The sequence below is a fragment of the Mustelus asterias genome, chromosome 2 (genome assembly GCF_964213995.1).
Source record: "Mustelus asterias chromosome 2, sMusAst1.hap1.1, whole genome shotgun sequence".
NCBI classification, from domain to species: Eukaryota; Metazoa; Chordata; class Chondrichthyes; order Carcharhiniformes; family Triakidae; genus Mustelus; species Mustelus asterias.
In genome coordinates, this window is record NC_135802.1 from 101,151,814 (window position 1) to 101,172,555 (window position 20,742).

A 20,742-nucleotide genomic window follows, 5' to 3' on the forward strand; every position below is an offset into this window, starting at 1 on the left:
TCCTTCACCTATTGTTTCAAAAAAATGAGGGAGATACACCAGGTAACTGCAGGCCAATAAGTCTAACATCAGTGGTGGCATAACTACAGGTACTTGAGACAAAATCACATTTGTTAAAGGCAAAAATTACGTACGACTGATTTTGTAAATAGGGACATTGAATACAAAAAACAACAAAGTCATGCTCAGCCTTTACAAGTCTCTGGTTAGGCCTTAGTTATGGTAGACTATTCTGGGTACCACACCTCAGCAAAGATGTCAAGGCCCTTTAAAGTACAGAAAGGGCTTAACAGGAATGAGAGACTTCAATTATGTGGAGAGGATCGAGAAGCTGGGCGTTGTTCTTTGAGCCCACAGGTTATGGAGACACCCAGTTGAGGTGTTATAAATGATGAGGGGCTTAGATAGAACTACTAAGAAGAAACTACATCCTCTAGTAAGGAGGTCGGTAACCAGTGGCCACAAATTTACAATAACTGGTAAGGAAACTGGGGGAGAATTTTACACAGGGGGAAGTCTGATGGAATCCGATTTCATGGTAAGTCACAACGGGGCACATATCTGAAGTCTAAGTAGTTAGTCGGGTCATGGGGAAAAGCTGAGCCGTGGGGAAGGGAGTATTTCGGGGACTGAATTGGTGCACCGATAAGACAGGACCACAGAGAAACTTCAATCTTCAGCAAACTCCCCCCCCCCCCCCCCCCGGCCGGGGTTTCTTGTACTGAGTGAGCGGAGCCGGCGGCGGAATGCCCTCCCCGGGCCGGCTCCTTACCTCAGGATGTTGTCGGCGTATCTCAGCAGCAGCTCCGAGGCGTCCAGGAAGACCAGCTCCGGGTTCAGGCTCAGCTCGGTCACAGCCGCCGACACCATGGCTCGAGCTCTCCTTCCTCAGCGAACTCACTCACACCCGCTGAGTCAGCGAACTCACTCACACCCGCTGAGTCAGCGCACAATCTTTACACAAATAAAGATAAAGCGGAACGGTAGTAACCGGCCTGATTTCTCAGTGAAGCTGACAGAATCAGTGCAGTCCACCGCAGCACCACCGGGGGAGGGGGGGGGGAGACTCCTCAAGGCGATGCCGCCACTCTTGGCCGCTGTTCTTTGGCGTTGGGAGGTCAACTCAAACTCCGACTCCGCCCACCCGGTGACATCACGTGGGGAAATCGCGCCTGCGCTTTCGGCAGTTCCCGGTAAGTCTCTCCAAGGGCGATGATGGGCCTTTATCTTCATAGAAGCTGCTGCAGCCTCTGAATATTTCCAGCATTTTATTTCAGTCTTCCCCCGTGTTTATATTTCCGTCGGGAAAAAGATACAAAAGCCTGAGATCACGTACCAACAGCTTCTTTCCTTCTGCTGTCAGACTGTTGAATGGACCTGCCTTACATTAAGTTGATCTTTCTCTGCACCCTAGCTATGAATATAACACTATATTCTGCACCCTCTCCTTTCCTTCTCCCCATGTACTCTATGAATGGTATGTTTTGTCAGTATAGCACGCAAGAAAGAATATTTTTCACTGTGTCCTAATGTGCCAATAAATCAAATCAAATCTAAAGACGATGGTGCTGATCCAATCCCTTAATCAACTCTTTTCAACCCCCATTTCCTATTTCATAGGGTAGCCATTCCTCCAGTTTTTAGCCGGTCCAGCCGCTGTTCAGTGCCAGATGCCTTAATGTGCACAGGCCTTGGTGTATACTAGGATTAGGGTGGAAGAATCATTTTGCAAAATATTTGCCTAAAATAATTTGGCAAAATACATGAGCCTCAACGACAAGTAGCCATGAATACAGGCGCATAGTGGTATCATGGTAATGTCACTGGACTAGTAATCCAGAGACCGAGGCTTTGGGGGCATGGGTTTTTAAAAGTAAAGTTTATTTATTAGTCACAAGTAGATTTACATTAACACTGCAATGAAGTTACTGTGAAAATCCCCTAGTCGCCACACTCCGGCGCCTGTTCAGGTACACTGAGGGAGAATTTAGCATCGCCAATTCACCTTGCCTGCACATCTTTGGACTGTGGGAGGAAACTGGAGCACCCGCAGGAAACCCACACAGACAGAGGGAGAAGATGCAAATTCCACACAAACAGTGACCCAAGCTGGGAATCGAACCCAGGTCCCTGGCGCTATAAGGCAGCAGTGCTAACTACTGTGCCAGGTTTTAATCTCACATGGCAGCTGGTGGAATTAAAATTTTATAAATCTAGTCCCAGTAAGGGTGACGGTGATAACTGCCATCAATTTTCATAGCCCATGTAGTTCACTAATGTCCTTTAGGGAAGGAAATCTGCCATCCTTACCTGATCTGATCTACATGTGGCTCTAGACCCACAGCAATGTGGTTAATTCTTAACTGTCCCCAACAAGGATTAATAAGCATGTTTTAGTTGTGGACCTATGGATGATTGAGAGGCCCATGATGACGATGTTCCTCCTATCCCACCTCCCCTTTGCCATACCACAGCACTGCTGGAATCAGGTGTCCAGTGTTGACTTTGATCAGTGGCCACCCTACTGTATAGTCAATTTGACTTGAGCAAGTTTCAGTATATTTTACACTTTGGTTATAAATTGACAACAAATGTAACGATTTCTTAGTTGCAGTACAATAAGCACAATGTATATAGATTGTGTTCCTACTATCAGCCTGTAGTTACCAATTGGGCAATTTGTTGTAAGGATAATTTTTCAATATAAAGATTTACACAGTTCATTAAGTTTTATTTAGCTAAGATTACAAAGTAAACCCTGAATAACTATTCTAGATAATATCTATACCTACAATATATTGAATCATAGAATCCCTACAGTACAGAAGGAGGCCATTCAGTTCATTGAGCCTGCACCAACAACAATCTCACCGAAGCCCTATTCCTGTAACCTCACGTATTTACCAACTAATTCCCCGACACTAATGGTCAATTTAGCATGGCCAATCCACCTAGCAGGCACTTTGGACTGTGGAAGGAAACCGGAGCATCCGGAGGAAACTCACACAGACATGGGGAGAACATTCATTTGTCCTGATTTAATCTGAGTTTGTTTACTTGGTTTGGTTTGACCTGAAAAGAGGACAACAGTGTTTTCTACTGTGCCGCGCTTCTCTATATAATATTTATTTCCGGTGTTAACTTTTCTCTATCAAGTCCTATGTCCACATTAATAATGGTGTTGTCTTTGTAAATGAGTTGCATTATAAGTACACCCTCCATGCAGTAATAGTAATGGCATGGTGGTGCCTCTCATCTATCTCCAAACTGACGAGCCTGTATGTTAGGGTAACACTACTGCTGCAACTAACTCCAACCTCTCTAAAACTTGCTGTTATCATGAATAACAAAATCAAAGTATTATTCAAGATTAAGACAGATAGTCATTTGATAGTACAGAACTTAAGTATTGTTGAAAAATAGAGACATGTTGAATCGTTCCATCTTGCACTCATCAGGGCACTTCGTAAGGAGACCTGTATAAGAGAAAAACAACAATGTATACTGTACAAAGAAAGACTGCTGATTGGGAGGCAAGTGGACTCTGATTGTTGGCGGTGTTACCATTGAGAATGCATCAGTTGATGGTGCTCAACTCTGGCAGGTCTGTGACAGATAAGTGCCAAGCATTGTTTGAAATTTAAACCAGCCAGCTTGACCTTGATTGGTAAAGGCATTGCCCTTGAGAGTGAATCAGTGAATGGCTGTCACTTATTTTGTTTAGCCGAAACAAGCACAATGTGTGTGTACATTTTCTTTCTGTCTGCAAAGAATAGAGATTTATGTATTAATATATGTAGCTTCCAGTACACGCAAATGTGTCACACTGCGAGCTTGACTGGTAATCTTAAATAGACTGTCAGCTTAATTATTAGCACAATATTTAGCCAATATTTTCCAATTGCAGAATCACATCTAATGTTGGACACCGTGTTTTGAGTTTTGCAAGCATGGGCTGGGTATGATCTATACCTTGCCCATTGTGAACGACAAAATAAAGATATGAGGTTTGACTTTAAAATGAGGTCTGAATTATGTCTATGCCCCTGTCCCCTCTCTCAAACTCTATACTGAAGATTACATTTCCTTGATGTCCAAAATAAGATTTTAAACAAAATACAAAATGTCAAAATTATTTTGCAATGACATGATTAATTTATCCATTGAATTGCCTGATGCAGACAGTCTCAGATATCTGAACATTGGAGAATGAGTGATAGATTAGGATGTCTTGGTCAACAATATTGAATGCTGGAGAATCGAAAGATAATGACGCAAAGTCACAGAGAAGATCATTTGTTGTATTGGCCATTATGCTCTTGGTGTCTTTTGCCAGACTGCAGGAATTGAAATAGGGAATTCTGGAAAGTTGGAAGGGAATAACATGCTTGTAACTTTGCAGACTTTAGAAATGAGATTATTTTGATGATTATTTTGAGCATTGGGTCCCATTTGTATGTCAGAAAACTTAAGGATAAAGATGGGCAGTTGAGAGTGGGGGTCTTCAAATGATTAGGATGTCAGTTTCATGGAAGAACTAAGCCTAGAGGGCGGGTGGGGGGGAGGGAGATGAAAGAAAAACTTCAGTAATAAGTGATTTGAAATGGGCTGGTGGAAGATTGGGGCAGTTAGGTGTAGAGTAGCAGCAGCATCGTAGATGGACAAAATCTAGGAGTTGTTGAACGTCATATGTTCATCGTACCTTTGGCAGTGAGTGCAGCTGGGCAGAGGAATTGTTTTTTAAGAGATGGTCTGTGATAAAGTAAAGAGACTGACAAGTTGTCACGCCTTCCAAAATGATGCTAAAGTTAGAGGTGAGGAGATTGAGACACAGGTTCAATCACCACTCTGCTTAATTCCCCATTTTGACTAGTTTGCTTAAAGAGAAGGAAGATAAAGTGCAGAGTCATAAATGTTGACCATTTGATGATCTGTCAAGAATGAGATGTTCTCATTCTTGAAGAACGAGTACCTTAGTTATAACCAATGTGGCCAAGGAGATGGAATATTGAAGCTTACTGATCCCATTCTCCTAAAATTAGATTTTTACAATATATTTGTTTTTAAAAATCTATTAAAGTTTAAAATGAATGACATATTAGTATAATTATTAAAACTCTCTGACAAGTTTATCCTGAAAAATATGTTTACACTGTTCTAAGTTGAGTTACAGGGTGAGATTTTAACTCGAGACCCATTCACTTACACAATTAAAATTGAATCCAAAGTGATAATTGAAAATGAAGACTGAGGTAGGAGGTGGACTGACTGAAATGACTGATTTTGTGTTTGCAACAAATGATTTCAAATTGTATTGAATAATAGGACTGTTCCTAATGATTTGCATTAATAATGGCACAATATACATCTGGTGCAAGCATATTATGCATTCTGTCATGGAATGATAGGCCACAATATCTCACCAGTGATCTGCTACGTAGCATGATTTTATCAGGACCAGGTGCTGAGTGGAGATCAGAGTGCTGACCTCACGTCATCAAAATGAAATTGATGGGTAAGCTGCTTGTCCATCCCCAAACAGTTGGTTCAAATCTATATTGAGGGAGGGAGAGGTATAGAGCATTTGGCTACCCACTGATTTTTGCTGGGAATGTTGCTGTACAAACCTTGGGAAATTGAGTTGAATGAAAAGTAAGCACAGCAAAATAAATGCAGACAATCAAAAGTACATGTGTCATGTTTTAAATGTGTCTTTATTTATCACATCTAGCTAAATTTGTGGTTTCTGTTTTACGTTTTCAGTCACAGTTTAAACAGAAATGAAGTACCATATTGGGGTTAGTTAAACATTATTGCCAAAAATATATATTTTGTCGAAGAAGAAAATTACAGCACAAGGATTTTAAAGACTGTCTGTTTACCTCTTGCAGATGTTTTTTTGAATTTTCCTGTGCATTTTCACTGTTCAAGATGAAACCAAGTACACTTTCCTTCTAAAGCAGTGAAGATCTGGTAATATGTTGCCACTAAGGAAGAAGCTGCTCACAAAGACTTTCCGGTGTCAGCTGTTCAATATCAAGTATACAAGGACAGAAATGAACACACGATGTTTCACAAACACATCCCTTCCAAAACTTCCAAGGCGAGTTGTCATTACTGGGATTGGCTTAATATCTCCACTTGGAGTTGGCACTCAACTCACGTGGGACCGAATCCTGAAAGGAGAGAGTGGTGTTATATCTTTAGATGCATCTCAGTACAGAGACTTGCCTTGTACGATAGCTGCCTGTGTGCCTCGTGGTGATGGCGAGGGAGAGTTCAACGAAGAAATGTTTGTTTCAAAATCTGAAGCAAAGCCTATGTCAACTGCTACAATAATGGCAATAGGAGCAGCAGATCTTGCATTCAAAGATGCCGGCTGGTACCCACAGACTGAAAAGGACCAGGTCACCACTGGAGTAGCTGTCGGTATGGGTATGGTCCCACTTGATGAAATTAGCAACACTGCAGCAACCTTTGCAGCCAAAGGTTTTAAAAAAGTGAGTCCCTTTTTTGTTCCCAGGATTCTTCCCAATATGGCGGCTGGACAGATCAGTATCAAGTATAACCTGAAAGGCCCAAATCATTCAGTCTCGACTGCATGTACCACAGGAACGCATGCTATTGGGGATGCTTCCAGATTTATTCTCCATGGGGATGCGGAGGTAATGCTGGCAGGTGGAACTGAGGCTTCAGTTAACCCCTTATCTATTACAGGCTTTGCCAGAGCGCACGCTCTCTGCACCAACTGCAATGCTACCCCTAAACTGGCTTCGCGTCCATTTCACCCTGACCGAGCAGGATTTGTCATTGGTGAGGGGGCATCCGTGTTGCTACTAGAGGAATATACACATGCTGCAACGAGAGGAGCACAAATCTATGCAGAAATACTAGGTTATGGACTCTCTGGGGATGCCAGTCACATAACTGCTCCCAGCGCTGGAGGAGATGGAGCAATGAGGTAAATTTTGGTGTTCTGATAAAAGGTACAAAGAAATATATCAGGGTTGGAATTAGAGGTACCAAGCTGCAAGGTTTGGAACCTGGAAATTTGAAATTCTCTCAATTCTTCACCTGATAGAATTTAGGATACACGGACATGAATCAAAGGGATTTTTTTAATGGATGAAATTGATTCCCAAAAAACAAGTAAAATCTATATGTTAAAAAAGCAGAATTTAACTGACTCAATTACTTTGAATCAGTGGCTTGAAATATTGGGTGTAAAGTTCTGTAGGGATTCAGCCAGCCAGATCTTAAAGATACAGACAATGTGGGTGGAGGGAGCATTAAGCACAGGTTAAAGAGATGTGTACTGTCTCCAGACAGGACAGCCAGCAAGTCCAGGAGGCAAGCTGTGGGGGTTACTGATAATGTGACATAAATCCAACATCCCGGTTTAGGCCGTCCTCATGTGTGCGGAACTTGGCTATCAGTTTCTGCTCAGCGACTCTGCGCTTTCATGTGTCGTGAAGGCCGCCTTGGAGCGGGCTTACCTGAAGATCAAAAAAGGAGCAGCGCTCCAAAAGCTAATGGTATTTGCTACCAAATAAACCTGTTGGACTTTAACCTGGTGTTGTTAAAACTCTTACTGTGTTCACCCCAGTCCAACGCCGGCATCTCCACATCATGACAATCAGGAGGACATTGTAGAATTTCATCCCCACCCCTGTTCCTTTATGTATCCTACAGTACATGTTTGGGGTTTTCCATAACGATCCCCTAGGATAGTGTCAGACCATCAAGTTGTGAGGAAAGACTAGAGAAACCTGGGCTTGTTTGAAATGTGGAATGTGAAAGATGAATTTGCAGCAGCACTTAAGATAGTGAATAGTTTGGAAAGGGTAAATGCAGAACATTACTTCAAACTAATTCATAATATTAGTGCAAGTGGATCCAGGGTCAAAGTTGTAAAAAGAAATTTAAACATTGATGTCAGAAAGTTGTTGACACGGAATGAACAGGTGGAAAACACTTCTGGATTGGCTAATGAAGGCAAAAATGCTGTAATGTTAAAAAACAGTTGGTAACCATTATAGGTAACTAGGATCTTTCCAGGTAGATAAATGGAGCCACGTTTCCGTCTCATCTATATCTATCTTGTGAGTCTTTATCTGAGATTAGGATCTTGATATACTGCAACAGGTTGCATTTTTATAGCACCTTTCATGTAACAAAATGTCCAAAGACACTTTTAGGGAAGCTCAGGTAGCTCAACTAGAAAGAGAGAGAAAATTTAATAGAACATAGAACATAGAACAGTACAGCACAGAACAGGCCCTTCGGCCCACGATGTTGTGCCGAGCTTTATCTGAAACCAAAATCAAGCTATCCCACTCCCTATCATCCTGGTGTGCTCCATGTGCCTATCCAATAACCGCTTAAATGTTTCTAAAGTGTCTGACTCCACTATCACTGCAGGCAGTCCATTCCACACCCCAACCACTCTCTGCGTAAAGAACCTACCTCTGATATCCGTCCTGTATCTCCCACCACGAACCCTATAGTTATGCCCCCTTGTAATAGCTCCATCCACCCGAGGAAATAGTCTTTGAACGTTCACTCTATCTATCCCCTTCATCATTTTATACACCTCTATTAAGTCTCCCCTCAGCCTCCTCCGCTCCAGAGAGAACAGCCCTAGCTCCCTCAACCTTTCCTCATATGACCTACCCTCCAAACCAGGCAGCATCCTGGTAAATCTCCTCTGCACTCTTTCCAGCGCTTCCACATCCTTCTTATAGTGAGGTGACCAGAACTGCACACAATATTCCAAATGTGGTCTCACCAAGGTCCTGTACAGTTGCAGCATAACCCCACGGCTCTTAAACTCCAACCCCCTGTTAATAAAAGCTAACACACTATAGGCCTTCTTCACAGCTCTATCCACTTGACTGGCAACCTTCAGAGATCTGTGGATATGGACCCCAAGATCTCTCTGTTCCTCCACAGTCTTCAGAACCCTACCTTTGACCCTGTAATCCACATTTAAATTAGTCCTACCAAAATGAATCACCTCACATTTATCAGGGTTAAACTCCATTTGCCATTTTTCAGCCCAGCTTTGCATCCTATCTTTGTCTCTTTGCAGCCTACAACAACCCTCCACCTCATCCACTACTCCACCAATCTTGGTGTCATCAGCAAATTTACTGATCCACCCTTCAGCCCCCTCCTCTAAGTCATTAATAAAAATCACAAAGAGCAGAGGACCAAGCACTGATCCCTGCGGCACACCGCTAGCAACCTGCCTCCAATCCGAAAACTTTCCATCGACCACCACCCTCTGTCTTCGGTCAGACAGCCAGTTACCTATCCAATCGGCCAACTTTCCCTCTATCCCACACCTCCTCACTTTCATCATAAGCCGACCATGGGGGACCTTATCAAACGCCTTACTAAAATCCATGTATATGACATCAACAGCCCTACCTTCATCAACACACTTAGTTACCTCCTCAAAAAATTCTATCAAATTTGTGAGGCACGACTTGCCCTTCACGAATCCGTGCTGACTATCTCGGATTAATCCGCATCTTTCTAAATGGTCGTAAATCCCATCCCTAAGGACCCTTTCCATCAATTTACCAACCACCGAAGTAAGACTAACCGGTCTATAATTACCAGGGTCATTTCTATTCCCTTTCTTAAACAGAGGAACAACATTCGCCATTCTCCAGTCCTCTGGCACCATCCCCGTGGACAGCGAGGACCCAAAGATCAACGCCAAAGGCTCTGCAATCTCATCCCTTGACTCCCACAGAATCCTAGGATACATTTCATCAGGCCCAGGGGACTTATCGACCTTCAGTTTATTCAAAACTGCCAAGACATCCTCCCTCCGAACATCTATTTCCTCCAGCCTATTAGCCTGTAACACCTTCTCTTCCTCAAAAACATGGCCCCTCTCCTTGGTGAACACTGAAGAAAAGTATTCATTCATCACCTCGCCTATCTCTACTGACTCCATACACAAGTTCCCACTACTGTCCTTGACCGCCCCTAACCTCACCCTGGTCATTCTTTTATTCCTCACATAAGAGTAAAAAGCCTTGGGGTTTTCCTTGATCCGACCCGCCAAGGACTTCTCATGTCCCCTCCTAGCTCTCCTAAGCCCCTTTTTCAGCTCATTCCTTGCTAACTTGTAACCCTCAATCGAGCCATCTGAACCTTGTTTCCTCATCCCTACATAAGCTTCCCTCTTCCTTTTCACAAGACATTCCACCTCTTTTGTGAACCATGGTTCCCTCACTCGGCCATTTCCTCCCTGCCTGACAGGAACATACCTATCAAGGACATCCAGTATTTGTTCCTTGAAAAAGTTCCACTTTTCATTAGTTCCTTTCTCTGGCAGTTTCTGTTCCCAACTTATGCCCCCTAATTCTTGCCTAATCGCATCATAATTACCCCTCCCCCAATTGTAAACCTTGCCCTGCCGTACGGCCCTATCCCTCTCCATTGCAATAACAAAAGACACCGAATTGTGGTCACTATCTCCAAATTGCTCTCCCACAACCAAATCTAACACTTGGCCCGGTTCATTTCCCAGTACCAAATCCAATGTGGCCTCACCTCTAGTCGGCCCATCCACATATTGTGTCAGGAAACCCTCCCGCACACACTGCACAAAAATTTAGAGACGCGAATGGTGACATGATCAAAGAGATAAGTTTTAAGGAGACGATTAAAGGTGAAGAGAGATGTAGCTCATTGGGGGTTAAGTTTATAAAGACGATTCAATGAGAGTAGGTGCTGAAAATTTACTACCAACAATAGTGTCAAACTGGAATAAATTGAGTCATTTACAGGTTGAGGTGAGATAGCACAGCAATAATCGAGCATGATGGAGAGGTGCAGTCAATGGACATGTGGAAAAGATTCATTCATGGTGTTGCTGGTTTTTGGATATAATCCTGCAGGGAATCCTACTGGGTTTTGAAGCCTTGGATATGACTATTGGCTTTTTTTAACTGTAAAATAGGCATTGCTTGTTCATAGAATCCCTGCAGTGCAGAAGGAGGCCATTTGGCCCATCGGGTCTGCACCGACTCTCTGACATATCCCATCCAGGCCCAACCCTGCCCTATCCCTGTGACCCCACGTATTTGCCCTGCTCATCCTCCTAACCAAAGGGGTAACTTAGCATGACCAATCCACCTAACCTGCACATCTTTTGACTGATTTGACTGGGGAGCACCCAGAGGAAACCCACGCAGACACAGGGAGAATGTGCAAACTCCACACAGACAGCGACCCAAAGCTGGAATTGAACCAGGATCCCTGGCACTGTGAGGCAGCAGTGCTAATCACTGTGCCCATCGTGCTGCTCAATGTTATATATTTTACCTGAATATTCCAATATGCACAAGTGTGGATGATATGTACATTATCATTCTATTCTATTTACAATGCTGCAGACACATCCAGATTGTAGCACCAACCTTTTAATGCCTTTCACATTTTCTAATGGGGACATACCGGCATTTAATACCTGGCATAAGAATAATTCTGGGAAAGTTTCATGCCCGGCTGTGGGTTGGAGAGGGAAGGTGGGGCAGAAAAGGCCACCGCTTTCCTGCTGGATCCCCAAAGCCTCCTCATAAATATCCAAAAATAAAAATTAATATGGCCTCTTCTGGTAGTTTTGCCATTAGACTAGGCGGCCCTCTAAGTTGCAGTAAAACAAGCATGGTAGCACTTTGAGAATATTGGGCTGTGATTTCTACCTTTTAATTAAGCACTGGCTTACTTGTGGCAGAATGGTGTGACCCAGGGCTTGTAGGCAAACTTGACTGGTATTAATCCCTCCTACATAGTTCAGGAGCAGTTCAAAATTGGCATCAATGATTAATTAATTGTACAATGGGCATTAGGGGCCTGAAATTGTAATCCTGATAAAACAGCCCGTCTACTCTCCCCTAATGTGGAGATGCTGGCGTTGGACTGGGGTAAACACAGTAAGAGTTTTAACAACACCAGGTTAAAGTCCAACAGGTTTATTTGGTAGCAAACTCTGCCTAATGCAGAAATGCATGGGCTGCTCTCAAATTTCTGGATATTTGTGCATATCTATCTGCTCAGCATTGCCCTGGGCAGGGACCCAGTCCAATGTAGCAAGCAGAATTTTTGGCTATCCAATCCAGATAAAAGAGAAGCATGTACTTAAGATTTATATGAGGGAATATATGACAATTCTATCAAACTTCAATATCATGGAGTAGTTTTTTGTTACTGGAACAGAAAATCTGGCAGAACCAACACAGGGATAATAAACCTAAAACATTCCAGCATTTTCTGTTTTTAATTTCAGATTTTCAGCGTCTGTGGTATTTTGCTCTGCCACAATACTATGTTGCTCATACAGATATCCCTGTATGTGGCACGCTGCTTGAACTTGAAGGGTTAGCAAGAGAATGAGCATGTAGAGGACACAACTTGTTGTGTTGCCACAAATCCTTTATCCTGCCAGACCTCCAGCCCAATAATTAGGAGGGCCAGCTCCCTGTGGCAAGTGAAACAGTGCCAATTGACTGGTTCACAAATGTTCTCTTATTAGTCAGGGACAGCCTTCTCCTTTTAAAAACAGGACTTTCCATATCATGGTACAACATGAAACTCACATCACTGAGCAACCTACATTTCATTTGGTGTGAAATAGCAGAGTCTACGCACAATACTGTTTTCTCAAACCCTAATTCTTTCAGTAACCATAACTTTATTACCAACATGAAAACAGTCGTTGGGTTTGGTGGGACTTTACGGCCTCAAGTGGGGAACCTGGAAACAAAGTCGTTGGGAACGTAACCTGGAATTTTACTGGCCCGTCCACCACCATGGGAATTGGAGCGGGCGGAGCATGGGAAGGTCCGTTGACCTTGGCCGGGATTTTACGGTTTCAGGATGAGCGAGGCCATAAAATCCATATGTTCCCAAAGACTTTGTTTCATGAGGTCATCATGTTAGTTACTGAAAGAATTAGGATTTGAGAAAACAGAGAAGATTTGTCTATGAATTCTTACTGCATTCATATTGTACTCCTTTGTCTGGCATGTTAGCAGGCAATAACCCAGTGTAATGTGATGCCAATGCAGGTGAAGGAACTAAGCAGTGAGAGACTTACACAGAATTAATTTGAAACCTTTGAGCTTGGTGGGATATAATTTACACACGTTGGGGTGAATTTCCACCGTTTTTGATCTTTTTGTTTATTCATTCATTTGACGTGAGCATCACTGGCATGGCCAACAATTATTGCCCATCCCAAATTGTTCTTGTGAATATGGTACTGGATTCCCCACTTGAACTGCTGCAGTTTTTGTGGTGAAGATGCACCTAGAATCCTGTTGGGTAGGGTTCCAGGATTTTGATTCAGCAATGATGAAGGTACAGTATTGAGACTTCTTACTGTGCTTACCCCAGTCCAACGCCAGCATCTCCACATCATGACCAGTGGTGTTCCGCAGGGCTCTGTACTGGGACCTCTGCTATTTGTGATATATATAAATGATTTGGAAGAAGGTGTAACTGGTGTTATCAGCAAGTTTGCGGATGACACAAAGATGGCTGGACTTGCGGATAGCGATGAGCATTGTCGGGCAATACAGCAGGATATAGATAGGCTGGAAAATTGGGCGGAGAGGTGGCAGATGGAATTTAATCCAGATAAATGCAAAGTGATGCATTTTGGAAGAAATAATTTCGGGAGGAGTTATACAATAAATGGCAGAGCCATCGAGTATAGAAACACAGAGGGACCTAGGTGTGCAAGTCCACAAATCCTTGAAGGTGGCAACACAGGTGGAGAAGGTGGTGAAGAAGGCATATGGTATGCTTGCCTTTATAGGAGGGGGTATAGAGTATAAAAGCTGGAGTCTGATGATGCAGCTGTATAGAACGCTGGTTAGGCCACATTTGGAGTACTGTGTCCAGTTCTGGTCGCCGCACTACCAGAAGGACGTGGAGGCGTTAGAGAGAGTGCAGAGAAGGTTTACCAGGATGTTGCCTGGTATGGAGGGTCTTAGCTATGAGGAGAGATTGGGTAAACTGGGGTTGTTCTCCCTGGAAAGACGGAGAATGAGGGGAGATCTAATAGAGGTGTACAAGATTATGAAGGGGATAGATAGGGTGAACGGTGGGAAGCTTTTTCCCAGATCAGAAGTGACGATCACGAGGGGTCACGGGCTCAAGGTGAGAGGGGCGAAGTATAACTCAGATATTAGAGGGATGTTTTTTACACAGAGGGTGGTGGGGGCCTGGAATGCGCTGCCAAGTAAGGTGGTGGAGGCAGACACGCTGACATCGTTTAAGACTTACCTGGATAGTCACATGAGCAGCCTGGGAATGGAGGGATACAAACGATTGGTCTAGTTGGACCAAGGAGCGGCACAGGCTTGGAGGGCCGAAGGGCCTGTTTCCTGTGCTGTACTGTTCTTTGTTCTTTGTTCTAGGTGATCGAGCTTGCAGATTTGGAAGGTGCTGTCAGAGGAATTTTAGTGAGCTGCTCTTTATCTTCTAAGTGGAGGGAGTAAATATTTAAGGTGGTCGAAGGGGTGATTATCAAGCTTGTTGCTGAGTCCTGGATGGTGTTGGGCTTCTTCAGTATTGTTGGAGCTGCACACACCCAGGCAAGTGGAGAGCATGTTATCATACTCTTGACATGTGCCTTATAGATGTTAAATAGGTTTTTGGAGAGTTAGGAGTTGAATCATTCACCACAGGATACCCAATCGCTGACCTGCTCTTGTAGCCACAGTATTGATACAGCTGGTCCAGTTAAGTTCTTGGTCAATGGTAACCCCCCCCAGGATGTTGATAGTGGAAGATTCAAAAATGGTAAGGCTGCTGAACATCAAGGAGAGATGGTTAAAAATTCTCTTCTGTTGGAGATAGACATTACCTGGCACTTGTGTGGCACGAATCTTACTTGGCACTTATTAGCTCAAATTTAAATGCTGCATGTGGACATGGATTGTTTCATTATCCAGGGAGTTTGCACATTCTCCTCATGTCTGCGTGGGTTTCCTCTGGGTGCTCCGGTTTCCTCCCACAGTCCAAAGATGTGCAGGTTAGGTTGATTGGCCATGCTAAAATTGCCCCTTAGTGTCCTGGGATGCGTGGATTGGTGGGTAAAATATGTAGGGATATGGGGGTAGGGCCTGGGTAGGATTGTGGTTGGTGCAGAGTCGATGGGCCAAATGGCCTCTTTCTGTACTGTAGGGTTTCTATGATTTCTAGTTAGCAATGGAACTAAGCACCGGAATCAGCAGCAACCATCCACGTTATCACCTTATGATGGAGGAAAGATCACTAATTATGTAGCTGAAGGTGGTTGGGCCTTGGACACTACTCTGAGGAACTTCCAGCCAGTGAAGATTTTTTTCCCTGAGTCCTATTAGCTTCAGCTTTACTTCGACTCCTTGATGCCACACTTGGTCAAATGCTGCCCTGATGTTTAACTGAGTCACTCACACCCAACCACAGGAATTCAGCTCTTTTGTCCATGTTTGAACCAAGGTTACGGTGAGGTCCAGAATCAAGTGGTAGATTCCAAACTGAGCATCTGTGCGCAGGTTAAAGCTGTGTAAGTGTCATTGATAGCACTGGCAACAAACCCCTGCCATCCCTTTGCTTGTTGATTGAGAGTAGGTTGATGGAATGGTAATTGGCTGGATTGGATCTGTGCTGCTTTCTGTGGACAGGACATGACTGGGCAATTTTGCACTTTGTCAGGTAGATGCCAGTGTTGTAGCTAAACTGGAACAACTTGGCCAGAAGCCAGTTTATTTCTGGAAAAACAAGTCTTCAACACTGTTGTTGGAACTCAGCTTCTCTTGCATCCATTCAGCAACTGGTGAAAATTGGCTGAAGAACTATTCTGTAAAGATATAAACATGATTCACACCTTTTTTTTTAAGGGTTCCCTGGTTGTTCCATGTAGGAGAACCTTTGCGGATATTCACACTTTTTGTCTTTATAATCTTCAGTCCAGCTCCTGTAAGAGCAAATTAATTGATGCAGCACCATCTGCTTCTGCTGGGAATCTGTTCTATATATTCATTAGTTTGAGAAGAAAAAATGATGCAGTTGTACTGAGGTAATCTAAATTGGTTGCTATTTACTATAATCAACACATATATGAATATGCAGACTGTCAGTTCAGAGGAAGATTAATCACCTCTGTCTGGACAAACTGTTTGATTACTATTAAATACTAATTACTATTAAATATTAATTACTATTAAAGTTCAGTTAGAGGTAGTTAACATTGATTACTGTTCATTATTGATTATTGAAATTACTTCAATACCCCTTTAAAATTGTATTATATTAATTTAATGTGCACTGCAAAGAGATTGTATGAATTGTTAGTTACTGCCATGATTTAGACATTTGCCAAACATTTTTCCTCATTGCCGGCACAAATGTCCACTCCCATTGGCAGTTCCCACAAGCCAGTGCTCCATAATGTAGTGTATCTGGGGTAAACAATCCACCTATTTTATGACTGAGAAATTTAAAAAAAATACAAGATGCCTCATTGTCTATGATTGACAACAAATCTGTCAGGACTAGTAGTGTAGGGGGGTGTTACTGGACACCTGGATCCAGAAAGCAGGAGTTTGAATCCCACTCTGAACTGTTGTGAGTTTGTTATCTCACTGAAATATATAAAATTCTTGGAAGGCTTGTCAGATGAGAGGCTAGTTGCAAAGTCGAGAACACGTGTCAGTCATTTAAGACTGAGAGGGGGAGACATTTCTTTACTTAAAGGGGTATAAAGTCTGGAACTCTCCATCCCAGAGGACTGTGTGTGTTTTTGGGCACTAAGGATTGGATTTGATGTAGATATTCAGCCATGATCATATTGAATGGCGGAGTAAATGCCATAGGCCATGTGGTCTAATCTTGCTCCTATTTCTTATGTTCTCAAATAACGATCTGGCAGAGTGTGCATCTTAGGCTAAAAGCTATTAAGTAATATCAAATAGCAAGAACAAAAAGTGTTTAAAAATCTCCCCAGGGTTTCACCCATCCTTCCAGACTTAAAGCACCTTGGCATTTATATGGGGCCTTTAATGAAGTAAAGCATTCCAAGAAGCTGCATAGGAATATTAATAAACAGAATTTGACACTAAGATAAAGGCTAAATACTGCGGATGCTGGAATCTGGAAAAAACCCAGAAAATGCTGGAAAAACTCAGCATCTGTGGAGGGAGAATAGAACCAATGTTTTGAGTGAGGATCCTGACTCGAAACATTGGCTCCATTAAGATCAGATGCTGTCAGACCTGCTGAATTTTTCCAGCGTTTTCTTTCAGAACTAAGTCATGTCAAGAGATATTAGAGCAGATGGCCAAAAGCTTCATCAAACAGGTAGGTTTTAAGGAATGTCTTCAAGGACGAAAGAGAGGTGAAGAGGTTCAGGGACAGAATTCCAGAGTTCAGAGCCCCAGCAGCTGAAAGAACAGCTGCTTATGATGAAGCAATTAAAACCAGGAATGCTGAAGAGGCCAGACCTGGAGCTCCAATATCTCCGAGAATTGTCGGACTCGAGGAGATGTCAGAGCTAAGGAGCGGTGTCATCATGGAGGGATTTGAAATCAAGGATGCAAATTTTAAAATTGAGGTGTTATTTACTGGCCTTGGTTATAATCTTGCAAAATTCACTTGATCTGGAAAAATCTTTGTGGATTGGAAAAATGCAAAATGACACCTCTGTTCAGGGAGAGAGAAAGCAGCAATCTATCGGCCAGTCATTGGGAAAATGTTGGAATCGAATGTTAAAGTAGTGGCTGGACATTTAGTAAACCCAGAAAACCACAGTAATTGCTTTGCCGTTCAATAATAGTTTTATGGTCACTATTGCTGAGACGAGCTTTTAATTCCTGATTTATTAATTACATTTATTGAATTTAAATTCCACAGCTACCATAGTAGAATTTGAACCCTTGAATCCAGAGCATTAGCATCGACCTCTGAATTACTGGTCTAGTGATATTACCACCATGCCACCATCTCCCCTGACTAGTGCTGCGATTTGTAATGTACATTATAGTGCTTAATGATAAATAAAAAACATATCGACTGGAAAAACATAACGGGTGGGATTCTCCCAAACAAATTCTAAGTGCCGAATTCATGTAAAAACTGGAGTAAATCTCGCTGTTTTTTTTAGGCCGAACACCCCCTCCCCCCCCCTCCCCCCCCCTCCCCCCAGCTGGACTTCCTCCCTCTGTCACTAATCCCAAAGTACAGAGGGGCAGCGGGACACCCCCACCATCTCCCCCCCCCCCCCCATAGGCCCCCACTCCCCTGGCCGTGCCCCCCTTGTCTGGTGAGCAGTGCCAAGGTGCCCCATGGACATTTCTATTTTGCCCTTGGGCAGTGTCAGGGGCCAGGCTGGCACTGCCAATTTGGCAATGCCCAGGGGGCACCCCCTTACCGCCCATCTCCTGGGGGGGCCTCCATGGCACCCCTTCACTACAGTGGGGTCGGGCCGCGGGGAGCTGTTGTAAACCCCACTGGAGTGAAACACTCCTTGTGGGGGGGGGCGGGGGGTGCGTGGAGTGTTAGCGGGCCCAGAAACTTCAGTCCTGGGCCCACTAATGAAATGCAAATCCCAGTTTGAATAATTTATACAAAATTTGCCCCCTACATATCCAAAAGTAACTTGGAGAGAAAACGGAGATTAGCATTCCATTAGTGAACCTGTAACAAGTGCATACCATTTCATGCATTTCTTTGTAGTAATATTTTTGTTTAATCTTGGTTGAACCTTATGTGAATGTAATTTTGCATTAATTGTCTGATTTTTCTCAGGTGTATGTCTGCTGCAATGAATGACGCTGGAGTAACACCAGAAGATGTTACATATATCAATGCCCATGCCACATCCACACCACTAGGGGATGCTGCTGAGAACCAAGCCATCAAGAGATTGTTTAAAGAGCATTCCCATTTGCTTGCAGTTTCTTCCACCAAAGGAGCTACTGGTCACCTTCTGGGGGCAGCTGGAGCCATAGAAACTGCATTCACAGCATTGGCTTGCTTTCACGGGATGTTTCCTCCTACTGTAAACCTTGATAAGACAGATTCTGACTTTGATTTGAATTATGTCCCTCTGACAGCTCAAGAGTGGAAAACTTCAAAAAGACGTATTGCGTTGACTAATTCATTTGGATTTGGAGGCACTAATGCAACACTTTGCTTGGGGAGTGTCTAATCATTTCAGAATAAATAATTAAAAATTTGAGTTGTCTGGCCCTACATTTGGGAAAGGATATAACATTAAAAAACTGCAAGTGGCCAGTTCAGATGTGTCTACCAAAGGAACTCCACCATTATGACAGAAAAACATGTTAACAGCACTGATTAGCAATAGCTTCATTTATTATTGGTAACAGCAGAAATCTTCATCCATTAAGGCTAAAAATGAGTTTCACGTTTATTTTAAGGATATTTTTATTAAAACCAATGATTGTAGGTTGGTGTCCAGAATTTTCTCAGGTGTGTCTCAAGGTATATTGGACTTGTTCCTATGCCCTAAAGCTCAAATTTATCTCTGGATGAAATTTGGAGTTTTAAAAATATCATAGTTGAATTTTGGTGTAGTGAGAGATGTTTGGTGTGTGAAATGGAACACTTTCTTAAATCTGGCAAGTATGTTGCATCTGAAGTTGCCATAGTCCCAGATGACCATAGGCTGCTCTTCCCTTTTGGGGGGGGGGGAAGGTTGACTGGTGGTGATTTGTCCTGAGGTGAGGGGAAAGGTTGAGAAGGCAGGGCCTTCATGAATAACCTTAGCCAGTATGGGGAATTGAACACTTGCTCTTGGTGTCACTCTGCATTACTATCCAGCCAACTGAGCTAAGCCGGCCTCCGACACAATAAAGTGCAATCTGCCTTGTCTAGCAATGTGCTGCTGCCTCAAACTGGGGAGCCACCTAGCTGCACTAGATCAGTGTATTGCAATGCTCCCATCAACCATCATGAATTTTCATTTCAAAGATTACCAATTTCGTATCAAGTTAATTGCAGTTTTGTGCTGTAGGAATGTGCCCACTTAGAAGTTAGTTAAGATTGCTTAAACTCATTTCACAGTGGATCCTATAGTCTGGAATTGGCCTAAAGTGGGCCTGGATGCTGTTGAACTTTTAAAAAGAAAGTTTCTTAAGGTATATTGGGACTTGTTCCTCCACCCTAAAGCTCAAATTTATCTTTGGTCAGTAAGTTGCCAGACATTTAAGCTGATCATGGTACAACAAGGGCATCTGGGATGCTGGAAAACAAATGGGCACCGTGGTACCTCCTTAACCAATGAGAGTTAAGGATTGTGAAATTAACCATAGAAAGGGGGTGAATTAAAATAGAAAGACTTGTATTTATATAGTGCTTTTCACAACTACTGAATGTCGCAGAGTGCTTTCCAGCCAATAAAGTAGTTTTTAAAAAAAAATGTTCTATTATACAGAATACAGCAGCTAATTTGCACACAGTTCAGTCCCACAAACAACAATGTGATAACCAAATCTGTCTTTGTGATATTGTTTGAGAGACATCAACATTGTCCAGGACACCAGGAATAATTCTCCCGCCCATCTTGGATCTTCTACATCCACTCAAAGGCAGCACCCTCTGACAGTGCAGCCCCCTCTGACAGTGCAGCACCCTCTGACAGTGCAGCACCCTCTGACAGTGCAGCACCCTCTGACAGTGCAGCCCCCTCTGACAGTGCAGCACTCT

At 43.1% G+C, this 20,742-nt stretch overlaps 2 protein-coding genes across 7 annotated transcripts in view; one reads left to right on the forward strand and one right to left on the reverse strand.

Moving 5' to 3' along the window:
- The window catches only part of ngly1 (N-glycanase 1), a 36,702-nt gene extending 35,577 nt beyond the window's left edge, over window positions 1–1,125 (reverse strand). Inside the window, exon 1 of the mRNA XM_078239387.1 lies at window positions 773–1,125. Within this exon, the coding sequence (XP_078095513.1) occupies window positions 773–870 (98 nt within the window). The 5' untranslated portion in view covers window positions 871–1,125. The remainder of the gene's footprint in view (window positions 1–772) is intronic.
- On the forward strand, window positions 424–20,440 carry oxsm (3-oxoacyl-ACP synthase, mitochondrial). Of its 6 annotated transcripts, XM_078239401.1 has the most exons (5): window positions 1,147–1,193; window positions 3,459–3,604; window positions 5,764–5,798; window positions 5,892–6,961; window positions 18,820–20,440. In XM_078239401.1, the coding sequence occupies exons 4-5, from the start codon at window positions 5,979–5,981 to the stop codon at window positions 19,220–19,222; spliced, it is 1,386 nt and encodes a 461-aa protein (XP_078095527.1). In that variant the 5' UTR covers window positions 1,147–1,193; window positions 3,459–3,604; window positions 5,764–5,798; window positions 5,892–5,978; the 3' UTR covers window positions 19,223–20,440. The 6 variants fall into 6 exon arrangements, with proteins under 6 accessions (XP_078095568.1, XP_078095527.1, XP_078095546.1 ...); XM_078239420.1 differs by lacking the exon at window positions 5,764–5,798 and having other exon boundaries at window positions 1,148–1,193; XM_078239453.1 differs by lacking the exon at window positions 5,764–5,798 and having other exon boundaries at window positions 1,150–1,193; window positions 3,459–3,533.
- The last annotated feature ends 302 nt before the right edge of the window (window positions 20,441–20,742 follow it).

What these genes read in the sequence shown, in the direction of transcription:
- oxsm (XM_078239442.1), top strand. Translation starts at nt 5,979, where the DNA reads ATGTTGCCACTAAGGAAGAAGCTGCTCACAAAGACTTTCCGGTGTCAG. An exon ending in GGAGGAGATGGAGCAATGAG is followed by an intron (nt 6,962 to 18,819) that starts GTAAATTTTGGT and finishes GATTTTTCTCAG; the next exon opens with GTGTATGTCTGCTGCAATGA.